Here is a 13,110-nt window from a genome sequence, read left to right on the forward strand (position 1 = left end):
GATCTGGGGGTGGAGCCTGGGAAGGACAGAGCCTGAGGAGAGGAAGGAGCTCAGCAGGAATGTGACCCCATACAGTCCACCTTCTAAGGCTGTCATTTTCTTCAGGAAGCTAAGCAAGGTCAGCCCTAGGATAGGAGAAGACCAAGGAAGTCCAGGGTCGCTACTATGCAGAGGCAGGCAATGGCAAGCCACCTGGGAACGTCTCTCACTTGGAAAATACAGCTGCAGGAGGGTCAGATTGCTGCCCCCCTACTGTTCCCAAATTCCTGTATTAGACATCTGAAAATGACTCCTTTCAAAAGAGGGAATGCATGGGTAAATGTAAGGTTGGCCGAAGTTTCTCCTAGCTTGAGAAAAAATGTCTTTGAAGAGGGAAGTAACTTATAGAATCATAGAATCATAGAGTTGGAAGGGGCCATACAGGCCATCTAGTCCAACCCCCTGCTCAACGCAGGATTAGCCCTAAGCATCCTAAAGCACATATTTTGGCACTTGTTTTAGCAGTTCTTTAATTGATAAATAACAGCAGTATGGCCAAATATACTCCCATTGCTTAATTCATTAGAGCAGGCATCCCCAACCTTTTCACGCCTGCAGGCACCTTTGAAATTCTGACATAGCAAGGTAGGCACAGCCACAAAATGGTTGCTGTCAAGGAGCTGCCACAGGAGGCGGGGCCAGCCCCAAAATAGCTGCTGCAGCTTACTTCAGTCACACAGTAAAGATTCTTGTGCTGTGCTGGCACCTGCTGCTGAAGAAACATTTTTAAAAATTTGCACAACCACTCAAAAGCCTTTGTTGGGCAAAAGTCCCACCTTAGTCTGCTAACTTTCTAAAAACAAACCAAATTTGTGTTGGACTGCAGTCTAGAAATCAAAAAGAACGGATTTTTGGGGGGTGGGTATGAAATTTTTAGAAATACTGGAAACGTGGTGGGCACCTGAAAAGGTGTCGGCACATGCTACGGCACCCGCAGACACCGCACTTGGGACCCCTGCATTAGAGATTACCCTTTGGGACTGAGGGAACCTAGATGTCCTTTGGATGGCATCAGCATTTTCAGTAATATTGAAAAAAGTTTTTTTTTTTTTTTAAGAGCCCTCTCCCAACTCTTCCCTATTATCTTGTCCTTTTGGGTCCGGGCTGTACAAACAATTCTATATACTAATTAATCATGGCATGTCTCACACTTGATGTCCACATTCCTGGAAAGGAAGAAAACTCAACGCAGTGACAAAGATGGTATTGCTCCTTTCTCCCTCATGACAACTTCTGTAGCAGCGCAGCAGAAAGAAAATATCAGGTTAGTCTTTTCCCAATAATATTATTTCCTCTGTGCTTGAAAGGCTTCAGGCGTTACATTACTCTTGCCAGCTAGCTGAGAAGTTAACAGTGAAGTGTTTCTATCCATAAAATGTCACATGCTGCATGAATGCTCAGATGGCTGGGGTCAGCCCTTTTTCTGGTTTCAAAAAGGGGCTAGTTACTCATATAGAAAGTTGCAGTTTTTCACCAATCTCCCATTGCAACTTGGGGGAGCAACCTCCAAAGGTACTGGCAATCTGTACAGGTGAATTCTGCTACACACCCCAAACGTCCCAGCTATGCTTGATCGTAGAACTATTATGTTTGGCTTTGGAGATCTCAGCCTGCACAAGGGTGTGGCCATTTCGCCTGATGGTTAAAGTTATAACCTATTATAGGTGTTCTCTTTTCCACAGAACTTGTCCTGCTCTCTGAAATGTCTCTCTCATCAACTCTATACATACAGAAGGCCAAGAAGAAAGATATTATGGAAAACCTCAGGGAAGCCCCATCAGTATGAGCATCTAAGGATGCTGCATCCTGCAGATCAATTTATGACACCCTTACTTTGAAGACATATGTTGTGCCTTTCAATCAAAACATCTTCCGGTATATGGAAACCACATAAAACAATAGAATAAATGATGCAAGTCACTAGGGACAAAAGCAAGGTATAAGTAAATGAAATAAGTAGGGTTCAGATAGAATTTGGCACTTCTGACTAATCTCTCAGTTGGTCTGTATGGCATTATACCCATTTAATTCATTCCCTTGTCTCTGTAGTATGGAGGTCAGTCGTGATGCTGGGAGAACTTCAAGCTCCACCGGGGGGGTGGGGGGTGGGGGTGGTAACCCTAGTTCAGGATTGTGTTGCTGCTTCCCATTTTGGGTCAGGGAAATCTCCCCCCCCACCTCTACGAAGTTTGCTGTTGTTCTGTCAATTTGGATCAGTTCCGTCTCCAAAAGATTGTTCTTCTCATTTAGACCACATGGCATTAAGGATGCCAGTTCTCAGGTGGGGCCAGATGGCTGCTTTGGAGGGGGGACCCCATAGCATTATACTGCCTCAAATCCCACCCATTCTTAGCTCGACCCCCCAAATTTCCAGGTATTTCCCCAAACAGAGCTAGCAACCCTATATAGAATGTGGTGCCTGAATCAAGTGCCTGGGGGGGGGGGGGAGTAGGGTTGCCACCTTCAAGTTGGGAAAACCTGGAGACTTTGGGGGTTGAGCCTGGAAAGGTAGGGTTTGGGGAATGACTTAAATCGGTATAATGCCATACAGACCAACTTCTAAGCTGCCATCTAAGCTCCAGGGGAACTGTGGCCTGGAGATGACCTGTAATTCCCACCTGGAGGCTGGCATCCCTACCTAGTCCTGGATTACAAAGGGTAGTAAATTCAATGAAGTAAATTCAATGGTCATTTACGGCTGCTAAACCAGCTTTAGCCTTGAGCTGCCAATAAATGCCTCCATCAAAATGCCATGATTTATGGCATAAGGGCCATCTATGAGATCCATCTCATCGATATGAATGCCCTACAAATCTATACTACTTTCAAATCTTTTCAAATGCCGTAAGTGAAATAACATTGGCATTGTCAAAGGCTGAAGTACAATTATAAACCAGCCTGCGGGCATGGCCATCAACTGACTCTGAAACGTGACACGAGCACATATAAAACTAACTTTCCATTTTTCTTCCAAAGGCGAGAGTGGTGAAAAATGCTTTAAGTGGCACATGTGAATTCAGTCCTTACAAAAAAATTAAATTAAGTAAAACAGGTCACAGCAGAAGAGATATAAAGCTTTTTGAGAGCCAGCATGTTGTAGTAGTGATCAGCATGTCAAACTGGAGCCTGGGAGAACCAGGTTTGTCATTCTGTTCTAGGTTTGCTAGGTAACCTGGGACCAATTATCATACTCTTTCAACTTAACCTATCCAGAAGTGGTTTAAGGATTCACAGGGCCTGTAGCACCAGACCCAGTTTAAGGATTCACAGAGTACAATTGCAGTGGGAGCAGTCACAATGGGGGCTATGCAAGTACCAAAACAGAAGAGTAGGCACTATAGGGTGTTTTGAATTTCTAGTAGCAAAGAGTTGTGTGTTTGTATGTGTGTGTGGGGGGGGGGGGGCATTAGGTGGGTGGCCAGGCGGCAGGCCAAAAATGTTTGGAAACCACTGGATTAAGGTATCAATGATAGGATACATTGGGGAGGGGCAATGTTACTGTACCTTTAAAAACTGCATGATAGACAAATTCAGCTGGCAAAGCTCTCCTGACTGATGAATCTCCATGCTGTGTGAAGATCTTTACCTGCTCTTATGATGCAGTTATTAAAAGCTTTCACTCTCACACACTCACATTAGGGTTGGAAGGTACTGGCAGGAGACTGGTTAGGGTTGCCGGATCCAGGTTGGCCTATATGCAGCCTGGGTCCCACTTTTCTGCGGGACCCCTTAGTTGCTTAAGCCCCCCACAGGGCTTTTTGCTCAGTGGGTAGGAATCTACTGGTTGTCCCAGGGCCCCCGGGGCATCTGCCTGGCCTCGACTAGGGCCATGGCCTTTTCAGTCCTGGCCCCAACCTGATGGAATGAGTTCCTGGAATAGCTGAGGGCCCTGCCAGAGTTGACAGCTTTCTGCAGGGCCTGCAAGACGGAGCCCTTTCACCAAGCGTATGGTTGAGGCCAGGGCGGAGTCTCGGTGTTACCATCAGAGGATCCCCCCCCCCATGTATGATTACATCTGGTCCCTCGCTCCCAGTGGAAGAGAATTTGACCCATGGGAAGGAAAGGAACCTCAGTGGGCTACAGGGCCCTAGAGTCCACCCTCCAAAGCATCCATTTTCTCCAGGGGAACTGAACTCTGTTGTCTGGAGATGAGCTGTAATTCCAGGGGATCCCAGACCTGTACCTGGAGGCTGGCATCCCTAACAATTTTTCACAGGATGGCTTGCCTATGAGTTCAAACACTGGGGACAGAACTTGGCAATTTAGGAAAACCCGAAGCAACTTAAGCATTCCGCAAGCCGGTAATGAGTCCTTAATGGACACGCATGTGGAAGAAGTGGCCCACAGATCCTCACACAAACTGGCATATGCTATAAAAAGCAGTTTCTGGCATCCACCACCTAGGGCTGCCAACAGGCCTTGGGGGAAATGTCCTGTCCCTTTCATAGACACTTAATGGGGTGTTATTTACCAGGTGATGTTACTTTTCTCCGTGCCATGGAAAACTTCAGCCACCCATTTCCACTATTAAGGTCCTATTAAAGGACAAATGTCTAAAAGGATATTTTCCTCTAGGCCAATTGGCCATCCTACATCATCACACCAACGTCAGCCTGTGTGTTTCTGCCTTTATTATTAGGAGCCAATGGACTGCTTTTCTCATGCCATTAGAGTGTAATAATTTAATTAGACTTGGACACTCTTCCTCTCTTCAGTACGACACAGTTGCCCTTAACAAGTTCTCTCACTTCCACCCCCTCTTTTATAGGACTTGTGGTGGTTGCTTGACATCAGTTCCCTAAACCCAATGCTCTTCCTTTCCCCAGGAGCCCCACGGTCTTTCCACGGACAGAAAGTCAACTTTCCTGCTCAGACCTGATGGATTAAACTACTCACTCCCCCTCCCCTATCTTGTAAGATTAGAAAGGAAAAAATGAATGGAGTTTTTCCTGTTTCTGAGAGCCATGGGCCTGTTGCTACTGGCCCCTGGCTTTAACATCTTGAGAATTTCAAAGCTGCCTCAGCGTCACATGGAATGAGAACGGGGCACAAAGGGAGTTACAAGGGAGATGGGCAGTAGCACGTATCGGCAACTGCAGAAGGAGCACAGCTTGCTGCTCCCATGACCCTTGCCCCAACCCTCACCCCACCTAACCCCAGTTCACCCTCAGCCTCTCACTGTGCACCTGCCCGCCCACCCCCAAATCCCAGACACTCACTCTGCTGCAGCTGTTGGGTGCCAGCTAGATCTGGCTTCCATGATAAACTCGTTTGAATGCAGAGTTTGAGGAGCACTATGTCAAAGGAATGATAAAATATTAAATCTACAACTAGCCGCAGGAAACTTAACCTCAAGTCACTGTTTCTCTCCTGTCTTGTGAAAGCGGATACAGCAAAAACATTGTTGTTTTTTTTAAGCCAACACTCAATACCCCCTCCTTCCTAGCAACAGTTATTGTTGGCTCAACAGCTCCTCTTTGAGAGGAAAAGGGGACATGGGAAGGGGAGAAAACTTTTTGGCAATACCTGGTTTCTAAGTACATTTTTCTCCTTCGAGTCATTCTGGGGATCTGACTACCAGACCTCAAATTTGACCCTCAGGACCGCAGTCAGGCACCTACATCAGCTTCACAAGAAGCCACATAAATGCTTGTCTACTTGGGAGGCAAATGTATTTTGTGTCGGTTGTAGTTCTGTAAGCTAGGCATACTGCCTTAGCTTCCAGAGTGAGCAGGCTATTTATTGGGATCTCTTCTCTGAATGGTTGTGTTTCATTCAAAATCAACACGGAAATGTTCCTGGCCTTTTTGGTTGCTGAGGAAATCACAGAGACATATGATGTCCCATTCCCTGAGGTTTCCTCACTGCAGCTGCTGTTACAGCATGTGACCACCAGAGGCTGCTCCTGCCAGCACTGCATATATCCTTAAGAATAAACAGCCTGGCAGGTGTGAGTTACAAAGGTGTGGATGGTGTCTGACATATGGGAAAGCTTTCCAGAGACTGTGCCACACAACAATCCAACCACTGCATCCTCCCCATGTCAAAATGCACTATCTAGTTTAGTTAGAACAGGGAAAGACTATTCTCTCTCTCTCTTTTAAGCATTCAATCATATAACCTATCCAGCCCAACTCAGAGATGGCTCAGTCCTGGGAGGGGATCCTACACTTCCTGGAGGATTGTCTGCATCACAAGAAGAAAACTTGCACACTGAAGTGGAGCCTATCCAGTGGAGTATTAGCAGATAAAGAATGGAGGCAAACAATGTGTGCAAAACTGTTTAAGGCAGTCTCAACATCAGTGTAGAAGAAAGTGGTGGGTTCCACTTTGCAAGCATGCCATTGGGTGCTGGGAGGCATTGGCCTTGGGCAGCAGATGATGCAGGGGATAAGAGCTGGGCACCTACGCTAGCATGGCATATCCACAGCAGAGGTGCTACCAAATATTTTAGCAGACTTGTCAAATATTTTATTCAGTTTATGTGGCCATCATCAGGCTTTAACCTTGGGACACAGACAAACTGGGGCATAAGAAGCCAACCCCTTGGTCAAACAAACCATAGATCTTCTACCATTCACAGTCCCAAGCTATGGCAACCTATCCTGTATGTATGTGTGTGTGTGTGTGTGTGTGTATAAAAAAACAGGAGGAGGAGAGGAGACACCAGCCACATTTTCAAGAGCAGGAAGCAATAACCATCTCTGTACACTAATGCTAACTCTATTACACACATATTCTTGATCCCCCATCCCTCTACTTCCTGTTGTGGACCAATTTTGGTCATCAATAGACCACAGCTGGGACTGGCTTCTTGAATATTCATTCTTTGGATTTCGGGCCAACCTGGCACAAGCCTTCAACTTCAAGTCAAACTTCATTTTTTCCCTTTCTGCAGTTGCTTAGAAACATGCCTATGAAAATATACTTCTCCGTTCTCACACTCTACTGTTCTGGTGCCAAGAGCTTTTATTTTCCCTGTGCCTTGCCCTCAGAAATTCCTGGGTGTTTTTTTTTTTTTTTTTTGGAGGGGGGGAATCTTGAAGGCATAAAATTCTCCCAGAGTCATCTATTTCTAACACGAGACATCTGTTGTTTTCAGAGAAAGGTAGCTTTGTTATTATTTGCATCAGCTCCTTTAACATTATTGTGAGGAGCAAAGATGCTTCTAGAAATTCACTTGCAAGACTTGGAGTGAGGCCACTGCCGAGCGGAATAGCCAGATGTCCTCTGTTCTGAAGTGCTGCCTGGCACATGAAAGACCCTTAGAACATGACTGAAATGTAGGGTTGCAGCTTTGGTTTGGGAGATACCTGGAGACTTTGAGGGTGGAGCCAGGAGTAGGTGGCATTTATGGAGGGAAGGACCTCAATGGAGTATGATCTGATAGAGTCCACCCTCCAAAGCAGCCATTTTCTCTATTTTGTTGCCTGGAGATGAGGTGCAAAACCAAGAGATCCCCAGATTCTACATGGGGACTGGCATCCCTACAAAGTCTGAAATATTTCAAAGGAATGCTGGATATTCCACAGCATTCATTATGTCTGAAACTTTCACCCTAGAGCAGGGGTAGTCAAACTGCGGCCCTCCAGATGTCCGTGGACTACAATTCCCAGGAGCCCCTGCCAGCGAATGCTGGCAGGGGCTCCTGGGAATTGTAGTCCACGGACATCTGGAGGGCCGCAGTTTGACTACCCCTGCCCTAGAGGTTAAATCATGCCAACTCACCTTAATATGATAATCAAGTATCTGCATTCTAAACCTAAAGTTCTCACATGACTGGTAGGCCTCAGGCTGACAGTACAATGACTTCCAGAGCCCTTGTAACACAAACAACTCATAGCCAGTCCACTGGGATACTTGTGTATCCCAGTCCATTTTTGGGTCTTTCCTCTTTTTCATGGAGTTCCACTACGAAGTCTTAAAATGAACACACACGTACACAAGTAAAAACCCCAAAGAATGGATCAAACAGCCAATTCTGCTGAGGTTCGTTGGAATAGTCACTTAGATGAGCTGAATCTGACCACAATGGGAGATTACCTGCTGGCTCCAAAAAGTCCACCTTTTAAGTCAAGGCACAATAAAGCCATTCCACACAATAAACAAGAACACAGTTTTCAAAGGCTTTCTGCGGGAGAGATTGCTCATTTTGCTACATAATCCTATGAACATGGCCATCAATGGCTACTCTGGGATTTTATGACACAGCCTGACCAGATGTGGTGAGGGGGGCTAACCAGCGCAGCAAAAGAGACATCCAGCCCAAGACTGCTGTCTAAAGACAAGAGAGGCCCTGTGAGTGCAGCATTTGCCTACCGCTGACCTGAGAGACCTCCTCCACGCACCTGCTGTACAGCTGGAGCGTGACAGAAGGGGGTAGGGGAGGAGAAGGGGAGACAAAAGAGAAAAAGGTTCAGGCGTGTTGAAAGCCAGTCCAAGTGCTGCTGGTCTCATCCGTCTGTAAGTGGCACTGTTGTTACTCCAAACGATATAGAAGAGGAGTGGAGTGTGCTCCTTTGCATACCGCTGTATTTGCCTCTAGCCATATTGTTCATATTACTGAACAAACTGCTGAACTTTCTCTCTGGCACTCTCCATGTGCATGCACGCACACACACACACACACACTTGGCGCATGAGGGGCGGTGGTAAAATGCTGTAGATGATCTGCAAGGGGGAGATTTCACAGAATTTCAGAGGAAGCAGACGGTTACAGTTTACTGGGCTATGAGACAGGAAATCAAGTCATATATCTCCTCCTCCTCCTCCTCTCATAGCTGAGCAGATCCCACAAACGGAATTATCCAAGCCACCCATTGCCTTTGCCTTTCGCCCCATCCAAAGGTAGCCAGCCCCTGACATTTTGAACTTTGTGTTGGTGAGTCTTTAAAAGTACCTTTCCCTCTGCCAGAGCAAAGCAGCCAATGCCTGCAAACGGCAGACGTGGGATACAATTTAATTTTTTTCCCCAACTAGATTTATTGGCCTTGGGAAAGAGAAACTGTAGCTGCAAGTCTCTCCTGCATGGATGCAACAGGCAATCTGGCAGAAAGCAAATGAATAGACATGATTGCCTGAAGGGGTGAGGTTTTTGAGCCCAGGTGTGAAAAAAAGACAAACAAATGGTCCAGCTGGAATAGAGGATAAGAAATGCAGTGTTGGGATTTCCCCCCCTACTAACATGAAAAATAGAAATGCTACTTTTTTTTTCTTTCTCAACCATATTCTTTTGCATTCTTCTGTTGCACCTGCCAAAATGGTTTAGCCGATGACAACTGCCAGTAGCAACCCAAGAAAATCCCATTCTGGGATTTGGGTTAGAATAGGTTGGGCCAGCTGGGCTGCAGACACAGGTATGGAGGTTGGCCTGCGTAGGACTGAGTGGTGAGAGAACTTCCGTGTTTTTGCCACATGACTGCAAAACACACAATATTGACTGACAAATGCCAAAGAAGAGAGACTGCTATGGAATCATGACAATACCATGGGAGAAAAGAAGGGAGGGCAGGATTCAGAGGGGGTGGAGGAAAAGGGAAGATGTTTAGCAAAGGCCAAAAGATGACCCAACGTAGGGATCCAACAGGTGGTGAGGCTAATTCATTAGTGCGCAAAACCAGGTGTGCAATAATGATAGGAACGGTTATGAAACAGGAGAGAAGGAAAAGAGGGACCTCAGGCTAAGAAAGGCGAGTAAGGCTGATGAAGCAAAACTGATGCCCTCTAGGCAAAAAAACAAAACTGTATGGAAAGTGGAGGTTACATTAGCCCCTTTGGCTAGAAAATGAAGAATAAGAAACTTCTGCTGCTCAAGATCTGTGACTCAATGAGCTTCTCAGGGAAAAAAGGGAAGGAAAAGGAGATATGACACCAGTTTTAGGCAGCAGGGGGAATGAAGATACGGGAGACTCAAAAAGCAGGGGGAGGAATGACTTACGCTCCATAGTATCAAAAAGATGGCCTGATGGGACAGGTGGCAGGCACCTCAAGGCAACAGGGAAAGAGAAGAATCTAGTTAGCATAGGGCAGACAAGAGGTGGGAGATGCTCCAAAGGGAAGCAAGTGGAGCAACATAAAAGACACTCCCCCCCCCTCCCCCCGAGCCAAGGCCCAGGATGGAACTCACCATTCTTAGCTTGCTCCCGGTAGCTCTTTTCGTTAAGGCAGGCCCCTCGGCCATGGAGCAGCGCATGCAAGGGCTTTTCCTCGCCTTGGCGTGGCAGGCAGCGCAACCCTTGGGCGCATCGCTCAGTGTACACTCCGCACGACTGCCCTTCCGCCAGGGCGCAGGTCATGCAGCATCCGCAGCCAGGCTCCTTCACCAGCTCGCAGCCCACAGGGCTGGGTGGGCACATGGAGAGGGCTTTCTCATCGCAAGGTTCACAGTGCACAAAGGAGCCCAAGCCTTGTGAAAGTCCCAGGCACAAGCAGAGGAGGAAAACCTGCCTCAAGAGCATCTTCGAGGCACTCACTAGGCGCTGTGTCGCTGGCAGCCAAGGCAGCGTGGTGGAGCGTCTGTTTAAAGAAAGCGAGTTTTTTAAAAAACTTTCTCCTTCCTTAGATTCCAAAAGCTTCCCCACTTCCAAAAGATTCAGAAGAATAAAAATTACAACAGGTTGTCAAAAATCTGCAGCTGAAAAAAAAAATGCAGATGCAACAGGTTGGAGGGCTTTTCCCCCCCTGCCCCGAAAAGTCACTGGAACGGGTGGGGGGCAAAAAAAGAGCAAGAGAGTTTTGTTGGCGAGGCTGCACAAAGACGTACACAATAATCCACACGCCCCACTCCAAAGCAAGGTTTGCAAGAGCAGCGCCTGGAGAGGCAGCCAAGTAGGGACCCAGCTTCTCTCGGCTGTCCTGATATTATCTGCAGCAATTTTTTTTAACAACAAAAAAACGCCTACAAAAACGGCTGGAGGAGCACGGAAGCAGGTAGAGCTGGGCTTTGTCGAGCAGCGACTGAGCTTGGGCTGGGACTGCCTGGGTTCCCCCCCCACCCCCACTACTCTCGTCTTCCTAGATGGGGTTAAGAACAACAAAGAGGGTTTTCTGTAAAGTTAGAGGGTTTTTACAAAGTCGGCAAGAGAAAGAGAGAGAGAGAGAGAGACTGAAGGCTAAGGAGAGGAAGAGAAAAAAAAAGGAGGGGAAGAATTCCACTTTGTAGATCTCCCAATACTTTTTCCCCTGGAGAAGTTTCTAAAGAGACTGAATAATGCCGAGCAGGCATGTCTTTTAAATAGACTGCCCCTGGCTGCCTGCCAGCCCCTCGCTGCAATCTGAGATCCCAGTGACACCTCAGCCTGAACGGGTGCCAGGAACCAGGGCAAGATCAGTGCACGCTCCAAGAGGGGGTGGGGGTGGGGCGCGCAGCTCCTGACTTCTAGGCTTCCAAAGCCCTGGCCAGGGAGCGGCAACGTTATTGCAGCAGGGACACGGACACACACGCGAGAGCCAGCCCCCACCCCCAGCCCCCACCCCGGTCGGCACCCGTCTTCTCTCCCCGGCAGCATTAGAAGGCATGAGGTTCTCTGCGCTGCAAAAAGCGGGGGATATTTCGACCCAGAAGGGGGAGGGGCGCCGCTTTTCCCAGTCCTTGGGGCGACCACTTTATTCACGTTTATCTGAAAAGCAGCTTCCCTGGACTCCCAAGCCTTGCACGAGGACGAAGCCCGGGCAGCGTTGCCAACTTTTCGCGGTTGTTCAAACCAACCTCTGCTCCTGTGCTCTGAACAGGTGCGAATTGCTGGGGAAAGTTTCCTTTGCTGCTTGCCGTAGATCCGGCTGCCGCTAAAGGCATAGGAGCAGAAGAGGACGCTGGGTTGCCCGCTCAGTTGGCCACTCGTCAGGGCCCCTTCTTGCCGGCGTGATGCCCTTGGCCAATAAGCATTTGCAGGGTCATCAGACGCATAGGCAACCCCTCGATGAAAAGGCGCTCGGTGGTGGCGGTGCAAAGTCATTGGCGGGGTCAGAGAGTTACAATACCGTGCGTACCATACCTGCAGCTAACGCGGTAGGTGCCCGTTTAACCCGGCCATCAGGTCACTGCAGGGGGATAAGCAGTACGGCAGTATGGGTGTACGATGTGTGCAGTCAGGACGGGCTTCAATGCGTGTGTGGTTGGCAGAAAGCAGCTTGTGCCTTAAATCCAAAGCAAAAAAAAAAAAAAAAAAAGGCACGACGGGTCCCAACGGAACAAGCCAGCTATGTCGCAGGATGACTTTTTTGTCCTATGACTCTTTTGTCGTGGACCGTCTTCCACCCTTTTTCAATGCTCTTCTAAACTTGCACCTGGAAGAGGGTTTGGGAACGTCCCAGTTCTGGAAAGGAGAGCCCTCCCCTCCCCCTCGCTAATATTCCTAAACTACAAGAGAGAGTTGAGGACATATAGTTGCATGCTGTGCAAGATAATATTTTAAGGGGAGACTGACTGTGTAGATTAAACTGTGCACTGTGATCAACGGTCCTCCCAGGACGCCAAAACCCAAACATAGCTATAGAAGGAATACAGTACATCTTGAACTGCAGTCCTCTGGAATTCTTCCTTCCACAAATAACCAATAAGCAGTCCCTGTTACCTTCAGGCAAAAGGGGAGGGGACTGAAAGCATCTGGCACTTTGGAGAGAGATGCCCAAGGAGCAACTTTCCCTCTTCTCTCTCCACATAGACCCCAGGTCTTTCATGTACCAGTCTGGAACATGCCTGCATTGCATAGCTTTTGCCACTAGAATGCACCCTTATCTATGATAAGTCTTTGGGCCTGCTGCTTACAAAATTTAACCCCTTTCTATATGTCTTGCACTCTCTGTATGCTGGCTACTTGAGTATCTTAAATTCTGTCTTGTGCTATTGCTGCTTGGACACTGGAAAGACCTCTAAGATTTATTTTCTTAGAAGAATGACTCCAAATGACCAAGAACTGACAATTTTGTGTGTGTATCTTTATTTTGTTATAAATTCAATAATTATTATTGTATTAATTGTTATATGTAAGTTTATCTCAGCTGCCCTCTCACTGTGGTATACAAGTTTCACCCCTCCTTCATTTAAGTTTCCTGACAACCCTGTGAAGCTGA

The 13,110-nt window shown here is 47.4% G+C and overlaps 1 protein-coding gene across 2 annotated transcripts in view; it reads right to left on the reverse strand.

Moving 5' to 3' along the window:
* IGFBP5 (insulin like growth factor binding protein 5) overlaps positions 1-12,156 on the reverse strand; it is a 49,803-nt gene extending 37,647 nt beyond the window's left edge. Inside the window, exons 1-2 of one of the 2 annotated variants that reach the window (XM_077320619.1) lie at positions 12,033-12,156; positions 10,166-10,554 (exon numbers count right to left, since the gene is read on the reverse strand). In XM_077320619.1, coding sequence (XP_077176734.1) covers positions 10,166-10,496 — 331 coding nt within the window. In that variant the 5' untranslated portion in view covers positions 10,497-10,554; positions 12,033-12,156. Of the gene's footprint in view, positions 1-10,165; positions 11,331-12,032 lie in introns of those variants that run through there. The other variant, XM_077320617.1, reaches the window with a different exon arrangement.
* Between the last annotated feature and the right edge of the window lie 954 nt (positions 12,157-13,110).

The sequence above is a fragment of the Paroedura picta genome, chromosome 2, assembly GCF_049243985.1.
Source record: "Paroedura picta isolate Pp20150507F chromosome 2, Ppicta_v3.0, whole genome shotgun sequence".
In the NCBI taxonomy this organism is placed as follows: Eukaryota; Metazoa; Chordata; class Lepidosauria; order Squamata; family Gekkonidae; genus Paroedura; species Paroedura picta.